The 22625-nt window shown below is 38.3% G+C and overlaps 1 protein-coding gene across 2 annotated transcripts; it reads left to right on the top strand.

Moving 5' to 3' along the window:
* The first annotated feature begins 2063 nt into the window (after positions 1–2063).
* LOC116629241 (coiled-coil domain-containing protein 7-like) lies at positions 2064–21019 on the top strand. Of its 2 annotated transcripts, XM_032399541.1 has the most exons (4): positions 2064–2102; positions 2196–2267; positions 18830–19160; positions 20303–21019. In XM_032399541.1, the coding sequence occupies exons 3-4, from the start codon at positions 18882–18884 to the stop codon at positions 20480–20482; spliced, it is 459 nt and encodes a 152-aa protein (XP_032255432.1). In that variant the 5' UTR covers positions 2064–2102; positions 2196–2267; positions 18830–18881; the 3' UTR covers positions 20483–21019. The 2 variants fall into 2 exon arrangements, with proteins under 2 accessions (XP_032255432.1, XP_032255433.1); XM_032399542.1 differs by lacking the exons at positions 2064–2102; positions 2196–2267 and adding an exon at positions 3038–3061.
* Positions 21020–22625: the final 1606 nt, after the last annotated feature.

Genomic DNA, 22625 nt, shown 5'->3' with positions numbered 1-22625 from the left:
GTGTTCACAATGTTTATTTCAATTCTGACCTTTACCTAGAGTAAAGCTTCACTTGCTAACATGTCAATTGTGTTTTAAGTTAATTTCATCTTAGTGTTATTAGGTTGATCATCTTAAGCCAAACAGATGTTCTGATTAGTGGACTCGTGTGTGTGTGGGTGTGTGTGTGTGTGTGTGTGTGTGGTGTCTTTGATTATTAAAAATGTGGGAAGTAATTAGTTATATCCTAATATTTGGTAGACACAATCTTTTAAAACCGTAATTCTGAAACTTATTGGCCTTAGGGTCCTTTTATACTATTTAAAAATTATTAGGAATTCCAAAGAACTTCTGTTTAAGTGTTGATACTTACCATATTAGAAATTAAAACAAGCATTTAAAATACAAGCATACACAATCATACATTGTAAGCCGTTAGAGCTATGACCCACTAATCATGCGAGTTGTGATACTATCATGTATCCTATCTTTAGAAAACTTCACGGTACACTTAATAAGAGAATGAGAGTGAAAATGTCAAATAACATTTAGCATTATTGAATGGATGGATCTTGGAACTCCGGGGATTCTCAGATGACATGGGAGAACTGTTTTAAACCATGTACGGGGCTCATGGATACAAAATGATAAAGGGGCCCTTGTGGTGAAATGGACATTAATGTTTCATTTCTGCATTTCTTGCTTTTTTCTTTCACTTGTCTTAAGAGGTTTAAATCAGAAAATCTTGTTTAAAAAAAACAAAAGGAATGTATTTTTGTTATATATTCATTTTCTGTTTCATGGCACTGTAGTTTTTGGATCTAGTGTGGACTGAGACTTACTCTGTTTTTACCTGGAAATGATTACATCACCCGAGGCTTTCATTTCTCAGATGAATTTATGATGTTTGTCCAAGCCTTAAAAATTTCTGAAGATAGGGACGCCTGGGTGGCTCAGTCCATTGAGTTTCTGCCTGTGGCTCAGGTCATGAACCCAGGATCCTGGGATCGAGTCCCACATCGGGCTCCTTGCTCAGTGAGGAGCCTGCTTCTCCCTCTGCCGCTGCTGCTCCCCTGCTTGTGTGCTCTCTCTCTCTGTCTCTGACAAATAAATTAATAAAATCTTTAAAAAAATAAAATTTCTGAAGATATTGGTGCATTGAGGAAAGACCATCTCACTGTAATTAAAAGTAGTACCATTCATTAAAAGTTTTTTTAAAGCCCATGTCCTTAGAACACACGGTGCATATTTATTTATTTATTTATTTATTTATTTATTTACTTACTTACTTACTTACTTACTTACTTATTATTTATTTATTTATTATGGGATCATGACCTGAGCCGAAATAAAAAGCCAGACACCCAACCGACTGTGCCAGCCAGGCGCCCCCAGAAATTACTTTTAAAGAAGGTGGATAGTGAAGGGAAGGAGGGAAGAAAGAAAGGCGTGTTAGGTAGGAAATTTTGGAGTTGTTGAGAAAACTCGAGAGAATTCACTTTAGATGGCTTGAGTGTATTTGCACTAAAACAGATTAAATTATAGCTGCTCCACAAAGAATACTGAAAGCAGATGGAGTGCTAAACTTGGGCTACAGCAGCCACTAGTTCATCCTCCTCAGATCTATTGGACATCAAAGATATATTTTGTATTGGTATTCATTATTCAAATGAGATTAATTTGAATATGGAAGCTTTGGCTGTTTGTTTTTTCTTTAAAACGATAGCTTCTTTTTTGATATGATAGCTCTTTCACAAAAAGCTTTTAAAGACTAACATGATCTACCAAATCAAACTAATTTTGGAAACAAAAGAGATTATAGGGTTCATTCCCTAAATGCTAAAATTGTTATTATCAGTAAGTATGACACTGAATACATATATTCATATTTCTTTTTCAATATTTATAATGGGTTCATATTTCTCTTTTGTCACTGTCCTAACCACCTTCCTATCTCCAGAAACAGAACACCAAAACCTAATGTAATCATTTTCAGAGCCAAGCACGAGGATTCAGCTTAGTACTAACTGCATGAATGTTTAGTTGGCTTTCATGTTTACATATCATTAACTATATATCCTTTTTGCTGTTTAGATTCTCCTAAAAGATATCCTTACGTGAAGGTAAAACTTTTATATTTTTATTTTGAATTTTTAACTACAGATTGTATGAAAGGTACATCATGTCTTAATCATATTGTTTCAATGCCCATTCAGCCTACCGTTGAAGTGAAAGATTCTGTTCCTAATAAAACAGTAGAAGTGAAGAAAAACCAACATCCAACTCAGGTAAATTTTACAATACAAATTTAACAGTGCAAAGAAGTACACTAAAATATTTGAAATGCTCACAGTCTTCTGATTCTGAATTGTTTTGTTTTTTTTTTTGGTGGCAAATTTAACTGTAGGAATTGACATAAATAAGGTAGATACCATTGTTGATACCCAAGTTTGAACAAAAGATATTTATAAGCATAAGAAAAAGAGATTTTAAAAAATGTAAGCTTTAGCTCTAGTTGCTACCTTTATGTTTTGAAATCCTGAAGTTCCCAGTTTAGAATCCCATTACTTCCTTGGGATTCCCAGAAGTTAATTATTAGACTCTAAGATTTTTCCAGTGTTCACAATGTTTATTTCAATTCTGACCTTTACCCTTAACATCGTATCATTCCCTTGGGCAGACATGGATCAGTGTAGGAGGGGACTACACAAGGATATGAAAACCAGGAGACAAGGATCATTGAGGGCATCTTGGAGATTGACTAATATATATCACTATATATTAGTTTTACTGTTTTTGAAATTCATATAAAAGGAATCATGCAGTATATGCACTTCTGTGTTGGCTTCTTTTGCTTAACATAATGTCTGTGAGATTTAGGTTATTGTGTGTGGCGGTGATTGCTATTTATATTGCTGATTAGCATTCTGTCCTATGATTGTGACACAGTTTGGTTACTCGTCGTCCTGTTGATGGACATTTGTACGGTTCAAGTTTGGTATTATTATGATTAAACATTCCATGCCCTTGTCTTTTTGTGTACATGTGTCATTACCTAGGAATGGATTTGCTCAGTCAGAGGGTAAGATTATGTTTAACTTGTAAGGAATGACCGAAATGTTTTCTAAAATTGTGTTGTCATTTCACGCACTCATGAGCAACGTATGAGAACTCCAGTTGTTCCATATTCTCAGAACATGTGGTATTCAGTAATATTTAGCAGTTCTAGTGGTTATGTAGTGGTATCTCACTGTATTTTAATTTGCAGTATCTCACTGTATTTTAATTTGCATTGCCTTAATGAGAAATAATGTTATTGATGCTATGCATTCATTTATGAAATACCTGTTCAAATCTTTTGTTTTTTTATGTAGGAATAATTTAAAATATTTTCTTTTTAATCAGCTTTATTGAAGTATATTTTACATAAAATAAATTGCAGCCACCTTAAGTGCTCAGTTTGATGAGTTTTGACAAAGGTACATAGTGTGTGACCACTATCCCAATGAAGATATAGAACACCCTAGAAAACAGCCTGGCAGCTTCTGACAAAAGTAAACACACCCTTACCATATGCCCCAGCAACTTTAGTTCCAAACATTCATTCACTGAATAATTTTAAGCGAAGCATCAATACATGGGGGATTACTTTTGTAAGTTGTATTTAAAAAATTACATATAGGAAAATTGACTTCTTTGGTGTACATTTCTGTGAATTTTAACACATGCATGGATATAATCATTTTGTATATAGATACAGAATAGTTTCATAATGCCAAAACGCTCCCTTATGCTATCCTTTTATGATCATATAATCCCCCACCTCTAACCCCTGGAACTTGATGATCTTTTCTCTCTTACTACAGTTTTTGTCTTTCTGAGAATGTCATATAATGGAATGATACAGTGTGTAACCTTTTGAGATTGGGTTCTTTCACTGAGCATAATGCCTTTGAGATTCATCCAAATTGTTTTGTGTATCAATAGTTCCCTTTTTTTTTTATTGCTGAACAGTATTAATGATTGTAATGATACACCATAGCTTGTTTATGTATTCATTTGTTGAAAGATAATTTATTTTCAAATTTGGAAGAAGTGCAGTTTATAAATTTCTTTTTTTATAGTTAGTACTTGTCTAAGTACCAGTCAACTCATATTATAGTTGTGTCTTGTCTAGGACAACTTTGCCTATAGCAAGATCATGAATATGTTCTCTCATGTTTTCTTCTAGCTTTATGGTTTTTGTTTTTACATTTAGGTCTCTGTTGATTTGGGCCCTCGAGGAAGCAGATGCCAAGATGAGTTATAAGTGAAAGATTTATTGGGGGTTACAACAGTGAAAGTTAAAGGAGAGAAGGAGCAGGAGGGGCAGAGGAAGCTTTCAGATGATGATGCAGATCTGATACCTGTGAGAGGCGAGGGAGGAGGAAGGAGGGTTAAGTAGAAAGATTTCGAGCATCAGACTGTGGCATAGCTGTGAGAAAGTCTCTGGAAGCCCAGTGGAGATCTCAAGTCCCAAGAATGCCCATGGAGGAGTTCTACATTGGCCAAAATAGCAAGTCTTTGTATCACTGTGTGCTCAGTTATGGGCTGGGGGATGCTCAAGGAGGCAAGTGGACTCAGCTCAAAGGCTGAGACAGAGCCTGAAGTCATCCACAGCTGGAGGCTTTCAGCAGCCTGTACTCTTTGCTTCAGGTTCTCTCTTGAAGGGAGATGTGATCGGCACAGGTGAGGTCTTCATGGCTGTCACAGTTCATGCTTTGCTTCACATGTAGTTCTCCTGCACATTCAGGTGCAGCTCCTCCACAGCTCCTATGGACCTTTCTTCCTGAGAATAAACTTAAACGAGGGAGGTTTATGGGCCAAATTACAGTCTTCACTGTTGCAGTTGGTTTTGGGGCTGAAACACTTCTCCACTATCCATTCCCTTCCCCACCTCCATCCTAAATTTCCTTGTCTTCAGCTATCCCCGCTGTTGGTCATGACAGCTTACCTGGTGGTGTGACCCAAACTCCTGGGTGGTCTGACCCCTAGACCCACACAATTCTTAGGCTAGGTTTGCTGCATTTGCTTATTCACAGTTGTAATTGGGAAAGGGAGTACCAAGAGGCACTCAGGCGGATCACCCAAATTTCATATATTCCTCCCTGCTACCATTGGGTAACATTAGTTCTAGTTTACCCTGCTGATCAGTATTATTTATGCCTGTAAACACAGTGATTCCTCTTCCAGCCTCCTGGTTCCTGGATACAAGGATCCTGGGATGTCTAGGTGGCAGCCCTGGCAGCTCTAGCTTGTAGTTCAATAGGAGGCTTGCTTTTTCCTTTGGGGAGTTAGTCTTTTAAGTTTTCGAAGTCCAGAGTTGCAGGAAGAAAAGAACAAGGTTCCTTAGTGGTTATTGGGAATGATGCTAACTGGGATATCTCCTGCTTCTATCCCTTGGTTTCCAGACCCACATATTTCACTGATTCTTCCAGGATGGAATGGGCACAATTTAATCAACCTGCCACCAAATGGCAAGGTAGGTGGCCTCAAGGAATAATGTCACACTAGGTTATTGGCCTCTGTTGCTGTCATGGTGGATATTCAGAGGCAACAGTAGCTTGATTGGCTTTGGTAAGAGGAAATCCATGATTTTGGACTGATGTGTAGCCCCATCTTTCCTACTGTGACCACTTCTTTCATGTGCCCAATGTGCCAGGTTCATATGAATGAGGACAAAGTTTGGCTAACATCAATTAGCTATATTGTTTTATCTACTAAGTTGTTTGGTGCTTCTTCTGCGGTGATGTCTTCTAGTAGGTAATTACGTGTGATATGGAAAATTTCACGTCTATCCGCATGCCTCTACTTAAGACCTTGTCTGTGACTTTTTCTTTTTTTTTTAAAGATTTTATTTATTTATTTGACAGAGAGAGAGAGACAGCAAGAGAGGGAACACAAGCAGGGGGAGTGGGAGAGGGAGAAGCAGGCTTCCCGCTGAGCAGGGAGCCCGATGCGGGGCTCAATCCCAGGAACCCAGGATCATGACCTGAGCCCAAGGTAGATGCTTAACTATTGAGCCACCCAGGAGCCCCGATAATTGCATTTTTTAAGGAATTTTCTTTACGGTTACTCTGGTTCATGAGGTCCCATGGTGCATAGCTAAATTAGATTCCCAGTTCATATGCCACTTGGGAGACTTACAGAGAAACTTAAGGAAAACAAATTTGGAACTATCAGTAATGGAAAAAGATGCAGCGTGGAGATTATGGCAAGCCCAAGTGGATAATCACAAATTTCAGGAGGTACTTTCTGGGTTGTGCAAGTGCAGGCTCAGGACCTAAAAGGGAGTGCCTCCTTAAATCTTCTAGGCGAGGTGCCTCTATGTGGGTCAAGCTCTTTGGACTATTGACCTTGTTGGCTATAAAGTCATCTCGGTTACTTCTATGTTTTGTTCTAGAAGCTTTATAGATTTAGGTTTTCACTTAGGCCTATGATCCATTTTGACTTAATATGTATTGATGGAGCTGTTGGGAGATAGTTCTCCATGATTCTCTCTTGTTTCTGCATATCTTCTGATAGATTTTGTTCTGGATACCTTTCCAAGGAGATTTGTATGGCAAATAGCTTTGGAAAATACGGCATCTCTCTCTGGGACAGAGGGCAGATTTGTTGGCTGTTCATGATAATAAAGACAATGTCTCTCACTGGAAAATAGATGAGAAGGTTTGCTAGCAGTGTTTTTAGAGAAGACTGGGGCTGTCTCTCTCAGGGAGCCCAACTCACTGAGTGTGTCAGCATTACCTAGCCATTGTTGCTTTGCCCTGTAGGAATTGGGGCTTGGGGAGCCAGCAACTCTGGTTGCTGTTATTGCTGCGATTAATAAGTGGTCCTTTGTCTCTAGCCCAGGAGTCTCAAATGTTATGCCAGTGTCTATGATATTGTGGCAGGCTAACTTGTTTTCCAGCAGGTAAGGAAAATTGTAGACCTTTCATAGTTCTTGATGGTTTCAGTAAAAAAGACTGAATATTGACAAGACTTGGCTTTCTGGAATAGGAAAGACCAGAGCTTCCCCATTTAATATGATTTGAGGGACATCCTTGGGATTTAGTAGCAGCCATATTATTCAATTATTCAATCAAGCAATAAATAAGTATCCACTTTGTTCCCTGTTGCTGAGGAGGGAGATGATTGGGAGGGAGATGGTTGCAGGCCGTATACTGGGAAGTAGGGTCAAAGGTAGCTGCCTGAATGGTAGATAACTTAGTTGTTCTTACTCCTTGGGGTGGGGGTTGGAGGGACAATTTGATGGTTAGCCTTATGCCTGCCCTGTTGAAACAATTGGTACTAAGATCCATCCCAGGTTAGAGGAAGGTTCTGATCCTTTTTAGACATCACTTACAGAGACACACATATACACCAAATGCAAAAGGGGGAAATTTGTGACCCCTATGGGGAGAACTCATGCAAATTTTTAGAACTTTGGATTGTTAGCTTAGGAGATGAGGGGGAGGGACATGTAATGTTTTTTGAAGAGGAATGACCATAGTTTGGCCCTCTTACGGCTCAACTGCTCCTGAATTCTATCAAGCCGATCTTAGATGATTTCAAAGATGACAGTACAAAGTCTGAGTTATTTGAGATGTTTTTTTTCTGGCCATAAGGGCATTCTGGCCCTCTTACTGAAAGTTCCTTGAAACAGAGAAAATCCCATGGGAAATCATAGAGCATATACTGTATAGTATTCCAGCTCTTACTGTCCCACCTTGGGTCTGTACTCTCCCACATACTGGCCCACATGGGCAGAAAGAAGGGGACATAGCGGGTCTTTATAAAAAACCCCTTTGGATCTCTTGTTTCTGACTGATTCTTCTAGATGAAAAATTTGGGTGAGAGTGGAGGACAATTTGAAAGAAGTTATAGTTACAGGAATGGGACACATTAATTTTGTGGCAATGGAAGGATAGGAAGAAAACCTAAGCACCTGGGGATGCAACACCTTAAACAGCGGGAGGTACTGGGAAATGAAAGAATATTAATATTCTTTTGTCTTTTAGCATAGCTCCTGGACCCTTCCTCACAAGGACAGTATCTTGGTCCAGCCCTCCCAAACTATTGCAAGTTCCTTGAATTTAACTGACTTTTTTTTTTTTTTTAAGATTTTATTTATTTGTCAAAGAGAGAGAGCACAAGCAGGGGGAGCAGCAGGCAGAGGGAGAAACAGACTCCCCACTGAGCATGGAGCCCGATGCAGGTCCATCCCAGGACCCCGGGATCATGACCTGAGCCGAAGGCAGATGCCCAGTCGACTGAGCCACCCAGGCGTCCTGAATTTAACTGACTTCTGAATTGCTATCTGCCACATGGCTTTGACTACAATTTGATTGCTATTCTCTTAATCTTACTTCTCAGTATTGGAAATAGCAGCAAATGGCCCGTTTCTTCACCTCCTGTGCAAAACCTTATGAAAATTTTTGTTGTCGTTCTCACACACATTCCCATACCTATTATTCAGGCATTTCATGGGATGGACAAATCCCACTGAACTGTTATTATAAACAAACAAAGAACAGATTGGACTGACTGCCATTATGCAGTCTCTCCAAAAAACATAGGTTCTCAATGATTTGAACAGAAGAAAGAACCCTAAGGTGTGTCAGCGGCTGGGAGGCCATGTTGGAGCCACTGTCAGCTGCGTGCTATGAGAGCTGTGGTTGCCACCTGGGGGAGGGAGGGCGTTGCTCAGCAGTTGTAAATAAGACTTTATTCCCAGGGGCACCAGGAACTCCTCTGGGACTATGCTTTTTGTTTGAAGCCCCCCCACTGTATTCTTTTTCAAAGTTGTTTTGGTTATTGCAGGTTCTTTTCATTTCCATAGGTGTTTTAGCATCAGGTTGCCAATTTCTTCAAAGAGGCCTGCTGGTATTTTGATTGGGATTGTTTTGAACTGATACATTAAGTAGGGGAGAGGTGACATCTTAACATTATTAAATCTTCTAATTCATGAGCATGGTACTGCTGCATTTACTTAGACCTTTATTTTCTCTCAGCAATTTTTTATAGTTATCAGTGTAGAGGTTTTGCACATTTTTCAGCATTATGCATAAATACTTCATATTTTCAATGCCATGGTAAGTGGTATTTATGGTATTTTACTTCCTCATTGTTCATCAAGAGCATATAGAAACGCAGTTGATTTTTGTATCCTGCAACCAAGTTAAACTTATTAATTTTTGAAGATTTCATCAGATTTTCTACATAGATCATTGTGTTTCTTTATTAAAAAATTCATTTTTCTTCCTTTCCAGTTTGAATTCTTTCTATTTCTTTTCCTTGACTTTTGCACTGGTTAGGACTTCCAGTAAGTACATTGTTGAAAAGAAGTAATGAGAGCAGACAGCCTTACCTTGTTCTTTATCATGGGGGGAGAGCAAGCAGTCTTTACCATTAAGTATGATGTTAGTTGTAGGTTTCTCATTGATGCATTTCATCAGGTTAAGAAAGTTTCTATTTCAAGTTTCAGATTTAAAAAAATCTGGATTGGATGCTGGATGAGAGCAGACAGCCTTACCTTGTTCTTTATCATAGGGGGGAAGCAAGCAATCTTTACCATTAAGTATGATGTTAGTTGTAGGTTTCTCATTGATGCATTTCATCAGGTTAAGAAAGTTTCTATTTCAAGTTTCAGATTAAAAAAAATCTGGATTGGATGCTGGATTTTGTCAGTTACTTCTTCAGCCCCTCTTTAGATAGTCATATGTCTGTGTGCATACATGTTTGTGTTTTAGCCTGTAAATATGATGATTTCATTGATTATCATATGTTAATGCAACCTTGCATCCCTGGGATAAACCCCACTTGGTCATGACTACTATTTTTTATATATATATATTGTTTGGTTCAATTTGCTAAAATTTCATGAACAATTATTGCATATATGTTCAGGTGAGATATTGACCCGTAGTTTTCTTTTCTTTAATATCTTTGGTATTGGTGTTAGGGCAATGCTGCCTCTCAGAATGAGTTGGGAAGTATCCCTGGATCCTCTGCAATTTTCTGCATGCATTTGTATAAAATTTGTATTGTTTCTTCTTTAATGTTTTATTACTCACTAATAATGCTATCTGGACCTGGAGTTCTCTTGGTGGAAAATTTTCTTGATTTTTTAAACACAAATTAAATTTCTTTAGATATAATGATATTCAGGGTATATTTTTCTTGTTGAATAAGCTTTGATAATGTCTGTCTTTTAGGGAATTTATCCATTTTATCCAAGTTGTTGAATTTATGGGCATAAAATTGTTCAAAACCTCCTTTATTATCCTGTTAACATCTGTAGAATTTGTAGTGCCTGATACTGGTAATTTGGGTCTTCTCTCTCTCCCTCTTTTTTTCTTGATTACTCTGGGTAGATATTAATCTTTTTTTTTTTTTTTTTTTTTTTGGATTTTGTGAAACAGCCAGATATTGGGTTTATTGGTTTCTGCTATTTTGTTTTTTAAATCGATTTCTGTTCTTAATCATTTCCTTTCTTCTGCTCCCTTTGTGTTTCATTTGCTCTTTTTTGTTTGTTTGTTTCTTCCCTTTCTAATTGAAGTAATTGATTTGAGAACTTTCTTCTTATTATAGGTGTGTAGTATAGTGATACAGACATTTTCCTGTACATGCTACTTTAGCAGCATCCCACACATCTTGATATGCTTTGCTTTTATTTTTATTCTGTTCAATATACTTTTTAATTTCCCTTTTGATTACTTCTTTGACACATGAATTACTATTTGGTTGATAATGTTGTTAGTATTGAAAACATTATTCAAGTTTCTATATCCTAAGTGATTTTCTGTCTACTTATTTGATCAGTTATGGAGGGAGACATTGTTGCAGGATTGCAGGGTTCTTGTCTCACGCAGTCAAAGAAGTCAAAGAATGAATCTCGCGGACACAAAAGGGTGAAGTGAAGTGAACGTTTATAAAGTGAAGGTGAGAACAGAAAGGAAAGAAAAAGCTCTCTGGAGTGAGAGGAGTCCCGAATGGGTTACCACTGAGGGTTTTTAGGGCAGGTCTTTCATTGAAAACTTGACCAGGAAGCTAATCGCCTTGAGCTTCTTGTGCCATCTTGGTTTGAGCAAGAACTATTGATAACATCCTTAATGACTTCTTTGAGGTCTGGTCATTTTCTGTGATTACAATGTAGCTGCCAAAGAAAAATACTCCCTAATATCCAGGACCAGGTGGTCTGGTCTATTCCCTTATCTCTTGTTCACTCTGTCTTAGTGCTTCTGCCTGCCAGGAATAGTTTCAGAGCCTAGTCAGGGACCCACCCCCCCATCTCTCCCTGCCTATACCTTAACCCTTTCTTACTCAACATGATGAAATCTCTGACTTTAATGGTGGGTTTGTCTATTTCTCCTTGAAGTCCTATCAGTTTTTGTTTTATGTATTTTGTTCCTCTCTTGTTAGGTCCATAAATGTTTACGATTGTTGTATCTTCTTAATGAATGGCTTATCATTATGAAATAACCCACTTTATCCCTGGTAAGAGTCTTTACTCAAAAATCTAGTTTTTCAGTAATTAATATAAAAACTACAGCTTTCTTTTGACTAGTGTAAGCATGATAGCTCTTTTTTCATCTATTGGGAGACCATTTTCCATGGATCGCTTACATTTTTGCACTTTTTTTTAAAAAAAGATTTTATTTATTTATTTGAGAGAGAGAGAATGAGAGAGAGAGAGAGCATGGGGGGGGAGGGTCAGAGGGAGAAGCAGACTCCCTGCTGAGCAGGGAGCGCAATGTGGGACTCAATCCAGGGACTGCAGGATCATGACCTGAGCTGAAGGCTGTCGCTCAACCAACTGAGCTGCCCAGGCGCCCCACATTTTTGCACTTTTGAAAAAAAGTGACAACATTCACTCAACAAGCATTTATTATTGTGTGCTGATACCTAGGAAAGGATAAAACACAAATGTTTCCTGTCTTTTAAACATGTATATCTCAATATATAGAAAGTTCGTTACATATAAGCATATTGGATTCATGCATATGAATAAATGTGTCACATACCTTCTATATAACTGAAAATTAGAAAATGCGTGAGTCAAGGGGAAATTCCACTTTTTGTCAGAATTTAAATTGTCCCAGATCCTTGCAATGACCACAGTATCAATTGAACATAAATTGAAATATTTTTAAGATTAGCAAATGAATCTCCTTTGCCTTTTGAATTGTTGCATTTGCCTTGGGGTCTGAGGGTGGCAAGTGAGTCTGTGCACAAGCCCTTTAAGAGTGGATTTTCTGTTCTATATTTATAGTGGTTCTCCTGGAAGTAAACTTTGGTTTTCACAGCCAGACATTTTGGGGGCTTGTCTCTCTGGTAGAGGCCCCAAGAGTTGGGGTGCCTGGTGTGGGGCACAAATCCCTCCCTCCTCAGGGACAACCCCTATATTATGAGATCTCTCCTAATTGTGGGTCTGCTGAGCCTGGGGTGGGGTTTCTTGCAAGATTTGGTCTCTACCTCTTCTACCTGTCTCAATGTGGCCCTTTTCTCCTATGTTGTGGAGGTGCTGTTCAGCTAGCTTTCAAAGTCCCTTGCAGAGGGAAATTTTCCATATGTAGCTGTAGATTTCTTGTGTTTGGGGGGAAGAGGTGAGTTCAGGATCCTTCTATGCCTCGATCTTGAGCCCTCTTCCATTTTTGCACTTCTTGTTTCAGCTTTTGCTCTGGACTATTTATTTGAATATTCGTAGAGTAAACCAAACACAGCCATTATTAAAAATTAAATTATATCAAGTTAGTATTTTTAAATATAAAACACTTTACTTCGGGCAATAAAACTTTATTTGGAGAGTGTTTTAAATCAATAACCTTCATTTTTTTTAAGAGAAAAGAGAATTAAGTCAAACTATCAAAAAAGCTCTACGTTGGAAAATTGCATATGAAAGCAGGGCAGAGAAACTGATGGCAAGACACTGCTTATGTGGCACGATTCAACTTTTTAGTCCGTTTTATTTTTAAAACCGCGAAGCCGCAGCACAATTCCGTGGGAGCTTAGTCTGGTAAAGGACTCTACAAATCCTCGGACTGAAAATAACTTTAGATAGCGGCAGATGAGCGGCTGGAGGCCCAGGTTTTGCAGGTGAAGCCCAAGTTCTCAAAGCACCGAATAGGCCCCTGTTTTATTTCTTTAGGCCAAATGTCTAAAAGAATCTCAGTTGTGCAGCGTCCCGGAGGGAAGCCTGGGGAGCGAGAAAGAGGGCGCGGTCTGAACCTAACTACTTTTTAGGGTTCCACCGTTGCCGAAATTCCTCTCGCCTTCCACTGGGCGAAAAGACTCAGCTCAAGCTCTGGCTCCTCGCGCTGCGCGGGTCTCGCCGGCGGGGGCGCGCGCGGCTGGGGGGTGGGGTGCGGCGGGGGCGCGCGCGGCTGGGGGGCATCGGTGACGCGCGTCAACCGCCTACCCTGCCGCTGTGCGCCGGGTCCTGGTCGTTGCTGCCGCCTCAGGGCGCAGAGACCCGGCCTTCCCGCCCAAATGTCAGTTTGTAAAATAGCAGGGCTGGCGTCTGCAGGGTTTGCAGGCTCCCGCCTTGTAGGAAGTCTGGGAGGCTCGGAATTTCCAACTCTTTCACCTTAGAGTCCTCTTCGCCCAGGCAAAACCACCCAGGAGCCTGGCTTCCCACAGCCTCGGCAGGTACACGGGCTGCTAGGAGCGGAGGCGTGCGCGGTACTTTCCTCATCGGATTGTGAGAGTTTGCGTTGGGTTCTCTGGCAAAAGCGTTTACTTTTCCTCTCTCAGTGGCAGTTGTGCCTCTAAGGCAAATCAGAGCTTTCCTATCCTGTGCCCCCCACCCCCATTTCATTGTGTACTGTATCATGAGAGGGTTTGAAGTGACCCCTGGAAGGAGGACCGGATCTGTCTCCGTGGTAGCAGGTGACTGATGAACTTGAGCAAATCTGTGGTGATATAACGTACACCTCCTAGCATGATTGGGAGGGTTAAATGAAGAGACTTTGTAAAATCCTTAAACATTTTCTTGTAAATACAAGCGTTTACTCCACGTGACCTTTATTTGTATGTGCATGTGGACTTCATTGATGAGGTGGTTTTGTAGCACCTGGTGAGTGTCCCGGCTTTTCCTTAATTGGTTTCTTGACGTGGCTGGCATCCCAGCCTTCCTGTTACCACAGATAAATGTAACCTGTGCCTACCTTAAGTGCACGGGCGCATTTGTGCGTTAAAACCCATTTCCCCTTGTTTACTCCAGGATATCATCCCATCAGTTTCCTTCTATACCAGTAAATACATTTTGCTTTCTCTTGGGTCATTTCCATCAGCATATGTATTAGTTTCCTAGGGCTGCCTAAAAGAAGTACCACAAACAACAGAAATTTATTCTCTTTGACTTCTGGAGGCTGAAGGCTGAAGGCTGAAAAGTGTTGGCAGTGTTGGTTCCTGCTGGAGGCTCTGAGGGAGAATTTGTTCCATGTTTTTCTTTCCTAGCTTCTGGAGGCTGCTGCCAATCATAGGTGTTCCTTAGTTTGTAGAGTCATTGGGCCAGTCTCTGCCTTCGCATGGTGTTCTGTCCTGTGTGTAGTCTGTTTTTTTCTTCCAATACACCACTCAGGGGGTGGGGACCGCCCTAGTCCAGTTTGAATTCATCTTAACTTGATTACATCTACAAAGACCTTATTCCCAAATAAGGTCACATTCACAGGTTCTGGGGTTAGGACTGGAACATATTTTTGGGGAGAGGACATGATTTAACCTATGACAGTATACAAACATGTTACTTTTCTCATCCAAAAAAAATCTTCCTCTTGCCCATATTTTACTCCCTTTTGTAGCACAATTTCTCAGGTGCTTAACATTCATATTCACTGTCTCCACTTCCTCTTGGACAATTCTCTTTTGAACTTAGGTCAATCAGGCATTCACCTCCATCACTCTTGAAATTGTTGCTGTACTTTAGGTCACAAGTGACCTACCTCCATGTTGCTAAATCCGTTGGTTCTTAGTCTTCCTCTTACCTGACCAGCATTTGACAAAGATCATCGCTCAGGCATAAGTTTTTCTCACTGTATTTTCTGTGTATCCCCTCTTGGTTTTACCTTCTGACTCATTGGTCACTCATTCTTAAGTCTTGTTTGCTGGGCTTTCTCTCTCAGACCTGACACTTTTGATGGAATGCCTTTGGCAATATAATTTCTTTGAAATTCTTTTGATGCTTTTTAGTTTTGTAAATTGAATTTTGGTTTCTGTATCGCTTACTACATTAACTTTACTTAAAACATTATGCCGCAGTTAATATGAGAAAAATATAAAAAAAGGGAATATTTCCCAACAGGGGACTTTGGCTTATGTTCTATAATGTATATATTTATTATTATTATGAACAGTTTCCAAAAGAGCATTGCATTCTTCCTTCAAAATAAATTTTTAGTGACATGGCATCAAATAATGTTTCCCAATACTTATTTGATTATGATTTAAAAATCATGTTTGGTGACCATGTTTTTAATTAACTGCGGTGTTTCTAAAACAATAAAGCTGTTGTATAGTTTGTGAATGAAATAAAAATTTTCAGTGTTGTCATATTTTTGCTCTATCATTCATGACCAAGTTAAAAAAATGTCTTGACAAGTTGTGCAAAATGTCATAGAATTTTAGTTTTTGAGTATTTTCTCTTTGCTTTGTTTTTCTCATATGTATTTGAGGCATTGTATCCCACTTATATATACATACATACATACATACATACATACATGTGTATATATATATTATATATTTTTAAACTATTTTTTTGGTAAGCTCTTAAAAATGTGTATGATTCTTCTCCAGCTGTGTCATCTATTGGTTAAAATCCTAATACATGTTCACATATAGAAATATTTGCATTTTGGAAATCCACAATTATATCAATAATTGTTATGTGCCTTCTGTGTTTTACTTTAGGGATTGTGTCCAAAATAAGTGAGAAATAATTAGTTTTTAAAAACCTTATTCAACTGATTTTATTCCTAATGTATCCTATAATATTTATTATTTGGTTTATTTTACTTCCTAAATAGTCTATTATTTGGTGTTAATATTTGTATTTTGCAGCAATGTGCTAACAGGATGCCACTGACTTTTGCCATGGTTTCGGCTAAATAAAAAAAATACCTATTATCAGGCTCTTAAAATTTATTAGATGACCCTCTCTACACTAGGTACTACTCTAAAAATTTAATCATGTTTTTTTTTTTTTTTTTTTGGTATCAACAAATGCAGGCCTATATATTCCCATTTTTCATAGGATTGTTAATTTTTTAAATTCTTTAAAATCTGATATTAACTCTTAATACTTACTGATGATATATATTATGCATTTCACTTTATTCATGTTCAAGAATGTGTGATAAATGCTGCTTATCTTTGCATCATTTTTATCCTTCAGCTAAACTCTGCATCCAGGGCGTTTTCAATTTAGACAAGATCTTTCAAGTTAGACAAGATCAATCCTTTGAGGAGAGATGTTATTAAAACCTGGTGGAAATTCAATTCTTCCTCCTTTTTAGGTTATATACTCTTTCTGAAATCTTTCAGATTTTTCTCTTTGAGGTTCTTACATTTCATTCTGTGTTTGTGTTTTGTTGTTTATCTGTTTACTTTTTGGCATTTTGTGAACACTTTTGATCTATGGTGCCACTATTCTTAAATCTGAGAAATTTATCTTTATTATTTCTTCAAATATTTCTCTCCTGTCCATATTTTCTTTCTCACTGGATCTTCTATTGTGTGGTTTTTGGCATTTATATAATCCTACACATCTTTATTTTTCATTTCTATTTCTTTATCTTTTCTGCTGCTTTCTGGCAGAACACCTCAGTCTGATCCTCCATTTTCCCAATTTATTCTTCAGCAGTATTAGTCTGTGATCAGTTATGTTGTTTATTACATTTTTCATTTGTAATATTTCTACTCAAGTCTTTAAAAAAATACCCTGTGTACCTGTTTTCTATTGCTAATATTCTGTGTGTGTGTGTGTGTGTGTAGGGGGGGTGTTTGCGTATTTTTGGTTTAAGTTTGTATGTATGTATGTATGCATGTGTTTATTTAAGTAATCTCTATACCCAGCGTGGGGCTGGAACTTACAACCCCGAGATCAAGAGCCACATGCTCTTCTGACTAAACCACCCAGGCGCCCTTGGACTTTTTTTCCCTCCAGTTTGTTGTTTTTCTTTTGCAAAACTTGTATTTTTCAGGGTCAAGTTATTTTCATCTGTGAGCTCATATGCCCTTGGGAGTGTCGGCTACTCTTGTCTGGTAATCTATTATCATAAAATGGTCAAAAGCCAGGCCCCAGTTTATGTCCCTCCCATCGTTTAGGGAAATTATATGTGTGTATTTGTTTCCCAGGGCTGTCATTACAAAATACCACAAAGTAAGTGGCTTAAAACAATAATAATTTATTCTCTCATAGTTCAGGAGTCTAGGAATCTAAAATCAAGGTGTTTGCAGTGCTACGTTCCTTCTAAAGGTTCTAGAGAAGAACTCCCCTTGCTTCTTCCTAGCAAGGATACTGGCAATCTTTAACATTCCTTAGCTTGTAGTTGCATTTCTCTAGTCTCTTCCTCTGTCATTACATGACCTTTACCCCTGTTTTTCTATGGTGTCTTTACATGATTTCTTTTTTTTTAAAAAATAATTTATTTTAGAGAGAGAGAGAGAGTGGTGCTAAAGGGGGAGGGTCAGAGGGAGAGGGAGAGAGTCCCCAGCAGACTCCACGCTGAGCGCAAAGCCTGACATGGGGCTCGATCTCATGACCCTGAGATCAGCACCTGAGCCCAAACCAAGAGTCGGATGCTTAACCAACTGCACCACCCAGGTGGCCTTATATGGCTTTCTTATAATGACACTAGCCATTGGATTTAGGGCCCATTGTAATCTAGTATGACCTCATCTTAACTTGGTTACTTCTGCAAAGACTGTATTTTCAAATATGGTCATATTCACAGGTGCCAGGGGTTAGAACTTGAACATATTTTTTTCGGGGACACAGTTCAACCTACAACAATGAGACATCTAAGTTCAGACAACAGAGAACCAATGCTATTCTATATTAATTTTGTCAGTCTATGAGACAACTCCCATGGTCAAGCATATAGTTTAAAACTCTTTGGGAGGGGTGCCTGGGTGGCTCAGTCGGTTAAGCGGCTGCCTTCGGCTTGGGTCATGATCCCGGGGTCCTGGGATCGAGCCCCACGTCGGGCTCCCTGCTCAGTGGGAAGTCTGCTTCTCCCTCTCCCTCTGCCTGCTTCTCTGCCTACTTGTGCTCTCTATCTCTCTGTCAAATAAATAAATAAAATCTTTAAAAAAAATAAAAAAAACTCTTTGGGAAAAGGCATTGTCCTGAGTTTTAATCAGCTTTGGAGAGAGGGAGGAGTAGAAGAATGAAAGCCTAAGACCTGTCCAGTCTGTACTTTTTATCTCAGTCCAACTTTGGTGTTGCCTTGATATTACTGGGCCTAGGCTATTATTCCTATAGAAATAATGGTAAAGGGCATATATTACCTTAAAAAAATGGGGGAAAGGTAAGAATAAAATTTTAAAGTTTCCTAAAGAAATTCTCTCATTCCTGCCACTGTCTCTGTCTCTTCAGCCCCCATCCTAAATGCCCATACATAAATCAGCCTTCAGCCACTTGTAGGGATATCTCACAGTATTTTTTATTTGCTTATTTTTTTTAATTTTTTGTTGGTATTTATTGTTAGGAACATTATTCTCTCCATTTTGTAATTCCTGTAGAGCTGATTTTGGGACTCACCATCTTCATGGTGATTGATAATCCTGCCATAATGTTTAATCTGAAATCTTAATGTTTTATTCACAGGGAGGAATACAATTTTTTCATCTATAATTTGGAAGCAAAGTAAAATAACAAAATGAAGCCAGCAAAACACCTGTTAGCCGCTAGTAATAAATTGGCAAATGTTCCAGAATTCACTTACAAAAAAGGACTGTTGAATTTACCATTGTCACCTAAACCAAAGGAAAAACATAGTACAAAATCAGTACGTGAGAAACTTGAACCAATGGTCTTAGGATCTCCACCAACAGGGGAATCCATCGTAAGGTATGCTTTGCCCATTCCATCAAGTAAGACAAAGGAGTTAATAGCAGAAGATGAATTGATCAGGAAAATTACCAAACATCTGAAGATGGTAAGACACTTGTTGGTCCCTGTGTTTGGGGTCCCCATGACCAGCGCCAGGCTTAGTGATTTGTTAGGAAGGTGCACTAGACTCAAAATATAGTCCTATTGATGGCTAAGATTTATTACGGTGAAAGGGTACAAAGCAAAATCAGCAAAAGGAAAAGGCTTATGGGGTGAAGACTGGAGGAAACTAGGTCCAAGATTCCTCTTCCTTTAAAGTCACACAGGATGTGCTTAATTCCTCCAATAACACATTATGACAACACGTGAAATGTCTGTTGGAGAAGCTCATTAGAGACTCAGTGCCCAGAGTTTTATTGGATACTTTGCCTAGCATGTACCGAAATTCCAGACTCCTGAAGGAAAGCAGATGTTTAGCATAAACCACATTGTGCAGACAGTTTAGGGACAATGAGCCACCGTTATCAGTGAATGATGGGAACACACCTAAAATCCAAGTACTGAGACACCAGTCCAACGCCAGCCTTGAAAGCAGATCTTTCTAACGATAGGCCTTTCTAAGTCTTATTCCTGCTATGCTAAGTCTTCTCAGCACTTTAGAAACTTTAGCTCTTAGTGTTGGGGAAAAAAATTTCCTTTTTTTCTGAGTTTCTCTTTGCACAATGATCCAGAATTGAATTGTGGTTGTACCAAATACCAAATGAGAACAATGAGGAGTAGTACAAATATAAAAAGAACATAGTTTGTCAAATTTCCAAAATATAAATTTCCTCAAAGTTTGAGGCGTTAGCTCAGAGAATTTCCTTTATGGCTCTTTGGTTTCCATTTCTGTTTTGCCCACTTCTCTTCAAAGAAGAAAGTTGAGTCAGTCATATTTTGAGGAATACTTTGGTAATAAGTGGAGTTGATGCTTCAACTATTCATAGTCTTTTACATGCCTGTCAACACAGAAAAAAGAGTCATAGGGACTTTCTCCATTGCTAGGGAGTAGAGTCAAGGACTGTTTCTCATCATTTCTTTATGGTGATATGAGATGGGGTGTGAGATGGAAAATTTAAGTTTGTGGCACTGGCAGAAATAAGTCTCACTGCTAAGAACATCCTGACATGTTTGATTAAATGTCTTTTTACATTTAATATAATAATTTTAAACTATAAAAATACTTAATTTTCTTTGATTCACTCACAGGTTGTTTCTACTTTGGAAGAAACCTATGGATTTGGCATTCAAAGTGGAGAAAAATCAGTTGTGAAGCCTGAACCTGAGGAATTAACTTTATCGGTAAGTATATATAACCCTAATGTAGAGACATTAACACTGAAAAGGGTTAAGATTTTCTTTTGGATTCCATTTATATTCTCAGAATGAATTCCCCATCCATGAAAATGACCCAGTTAGGGAACTTGAAAGTAGAGTACTTATTTTTCTATCCTCTGCTTAAAGTTTAATTAAGACATATCTATATTCTAAACCTACTTTTATTGTTAATTCCTATTCTATTTAATCTTTAAACATTTGGTTACTTGTTGGTTTGAGTTGTATGTTCCTTATCATGTTAAGAAAGTATTCTTCTATTTCTATTTTGCTAAAAAATAAAACAAAACCAAGAAGTTATTGAGTGTTAGGAAATGCCTGGTATATAGTGAAGTTATGTAACTGTTAAGGTGATTAAGTATGTGGTTCTCCTTTAATCTATTGAGGAGTTGAATTATTTTACACATTTCATAATATTCAACTGTACTTTTAATACTTGTAGAGTATTATTTTTCTAATTACTTTTGTTAGTTAGGGATTGAGTTTGGCTCCATGTAATAAAATAGCTATGTTGAGTCTTTCAATTCGTGAACATGGTATGTCTCTCCATTTATTTAGATCTTGTTTGATTCTTTTATCACCAATTTATAATTTTCATCATACAGATCCTATACATGGTTCGTTAGATTTATGCATTTATATTTCATGTTTTTTGGAATGATTTTTAATAGCATTGTTTTTAATTTTAGTTTCCACATGTTTGTTACTAGTATATAGAAATATGATTGATTTTTATATGTTTATCTGATATCTTGCAATCTTATTCAATGTACTTTTTGATTCTAGATTTTCTATAGATTTCTTGGAATTTTCTACATAGATAATTATATCATTCTCAAATAGAGACAATTTTACTTCTTCCTGTCCAGTCTGAATGCTTTTTATTTCTTTCTCTTGTGCTGGCTCTGGCTTCCAGCATTATATTTAATAATAGTGATGAGAGCAGATATCTTTGACTCATTGTGACTACTACTTCCAGACAGGAATGGAAGTTCAGTTCCCTGCTTAGTTTCACCAGCACCACTCTGATGGGGGAATTGGAGGGCCAGTTTTCACTGCCATATTATTTTTCAGCCCTACTGACACATATGGGTAGAGGTGCACTTTTTTTCTTGGTGTTTGGCTCAGGTAGGATAGGTATAGTCAGAAAGTTTTTGGATTATGCCAGAGACACCTTTTCACAGTCCTTTGACTTTTCTTTCCTTTCTTCTTTCTTTTTTTTTAAAGATTTTATTTATTTATTTGAGAGAGAGAGAGCATGAGTAGGGCAGAGGGAGACGGAGAAGCAGACTCCCTGCTGAGTAGGGAGCCCGATGTGGGGCTCAATCCCAGGACTCTGGGATCATGACCTGAGCTGAAGGTAGACGCTTAACTGACTGAGCCACCCAGGTGCCCTCTTTGGCTTTTCTTATGGGATTTTTTTTTTTTTTTTTTAAGTCTGTGCTTATTGGAAGTTCCAGGTTCCAGTGCTCCCTACATTTTATATGTAGGTAAAAAGAAAACCTAAGGAATTCATGTATTCCTCAAGTTTTGAGAACTCTGCCTTTCTCTTTCTATGTTTCAATTTTCCTGTATTGGTTTGTTGTGTTGTCTATGGTATTTTAATTGCAGGAGGGAGGATTAGAGGAATGGGCCTAGTCCATCATTGCCAGAACTGAAAGTCCAAAATTATTTTTTATTTTTGATACAGTTCTGTGTTCTGATGTCTCCTTTATCTGATACCAGCTTTCTTATGATTAGTCATTGTGTGTTATATCTTTTTTTTTATTATGTTAATCACCATACATCATTAGTTTTTGATGTAGTGTTCCATGATTCATTGTTTGCGTATAACACCCAGTGCTCCATGCAGTATGTGTCCTCCTTAATACCCATTACCAGGCTAACACATACCCCCACCCCCCTCCCCTCTAGAACCCTCAGTTCGTTTCTCAAAGTCCATAGTCTCTCATGGTTCGTCTCCCTCTCCGATTTCCCCCCCTTCATTTTTCCCTTCCTGCTATCTTCTTCTTCTTTTAAATATAATGTATTATTTGTTTCAGAGGTACAGGTCTGTGATTCATCAGTCTTATACAATTCACAGCGCTCACCATAGCGCATATCCTCCCCAATGTCTGTCACCCAGCCACCCCATCCCTCCTACCCCCCACCACTCCAGCAACCCTCAGTTTGTTTCCTGAGATTAAGAATTCCTCAT

Source organism: Phoca vitulina, unplaced genomic scaffold (assembly GCF_004348235.1).
Source record: "Phoca vitulina isolate PV1807 unplaced genomic scaffold, GSC_HSeal_1.0 scaffold426, whole genome shotgun sequence".
Taxonomy (NCBI): domain Eukaryota; kingdom Metazoa; phylum Chordata; class Mammalia; order Carnivora; family Phocidae; genus Phoca; species Phoca vitulina.
Note: the sequence above shows the minus strand (reverse complement) of the source record. Positions and strands in the feature narration are given on the sequence as shown.

Bases quoted from the DNA above. Each gene is read 5' to 3' on its own strand.
- LOC116629241 (XM_032399541.1), top strand. From the start codon at position 18,882: ATGAAGCCAGCAAAACACCTGTTAGCCGCTAGTAATAAATTGGCAAAT. The intron at 19,161-20,302 runs GTAAGACACTTG...ATTCACTCACAG, and splicing joins TTACCAAACATCTGAAGATG to GTTGTTTCTACTTTGGAAGA.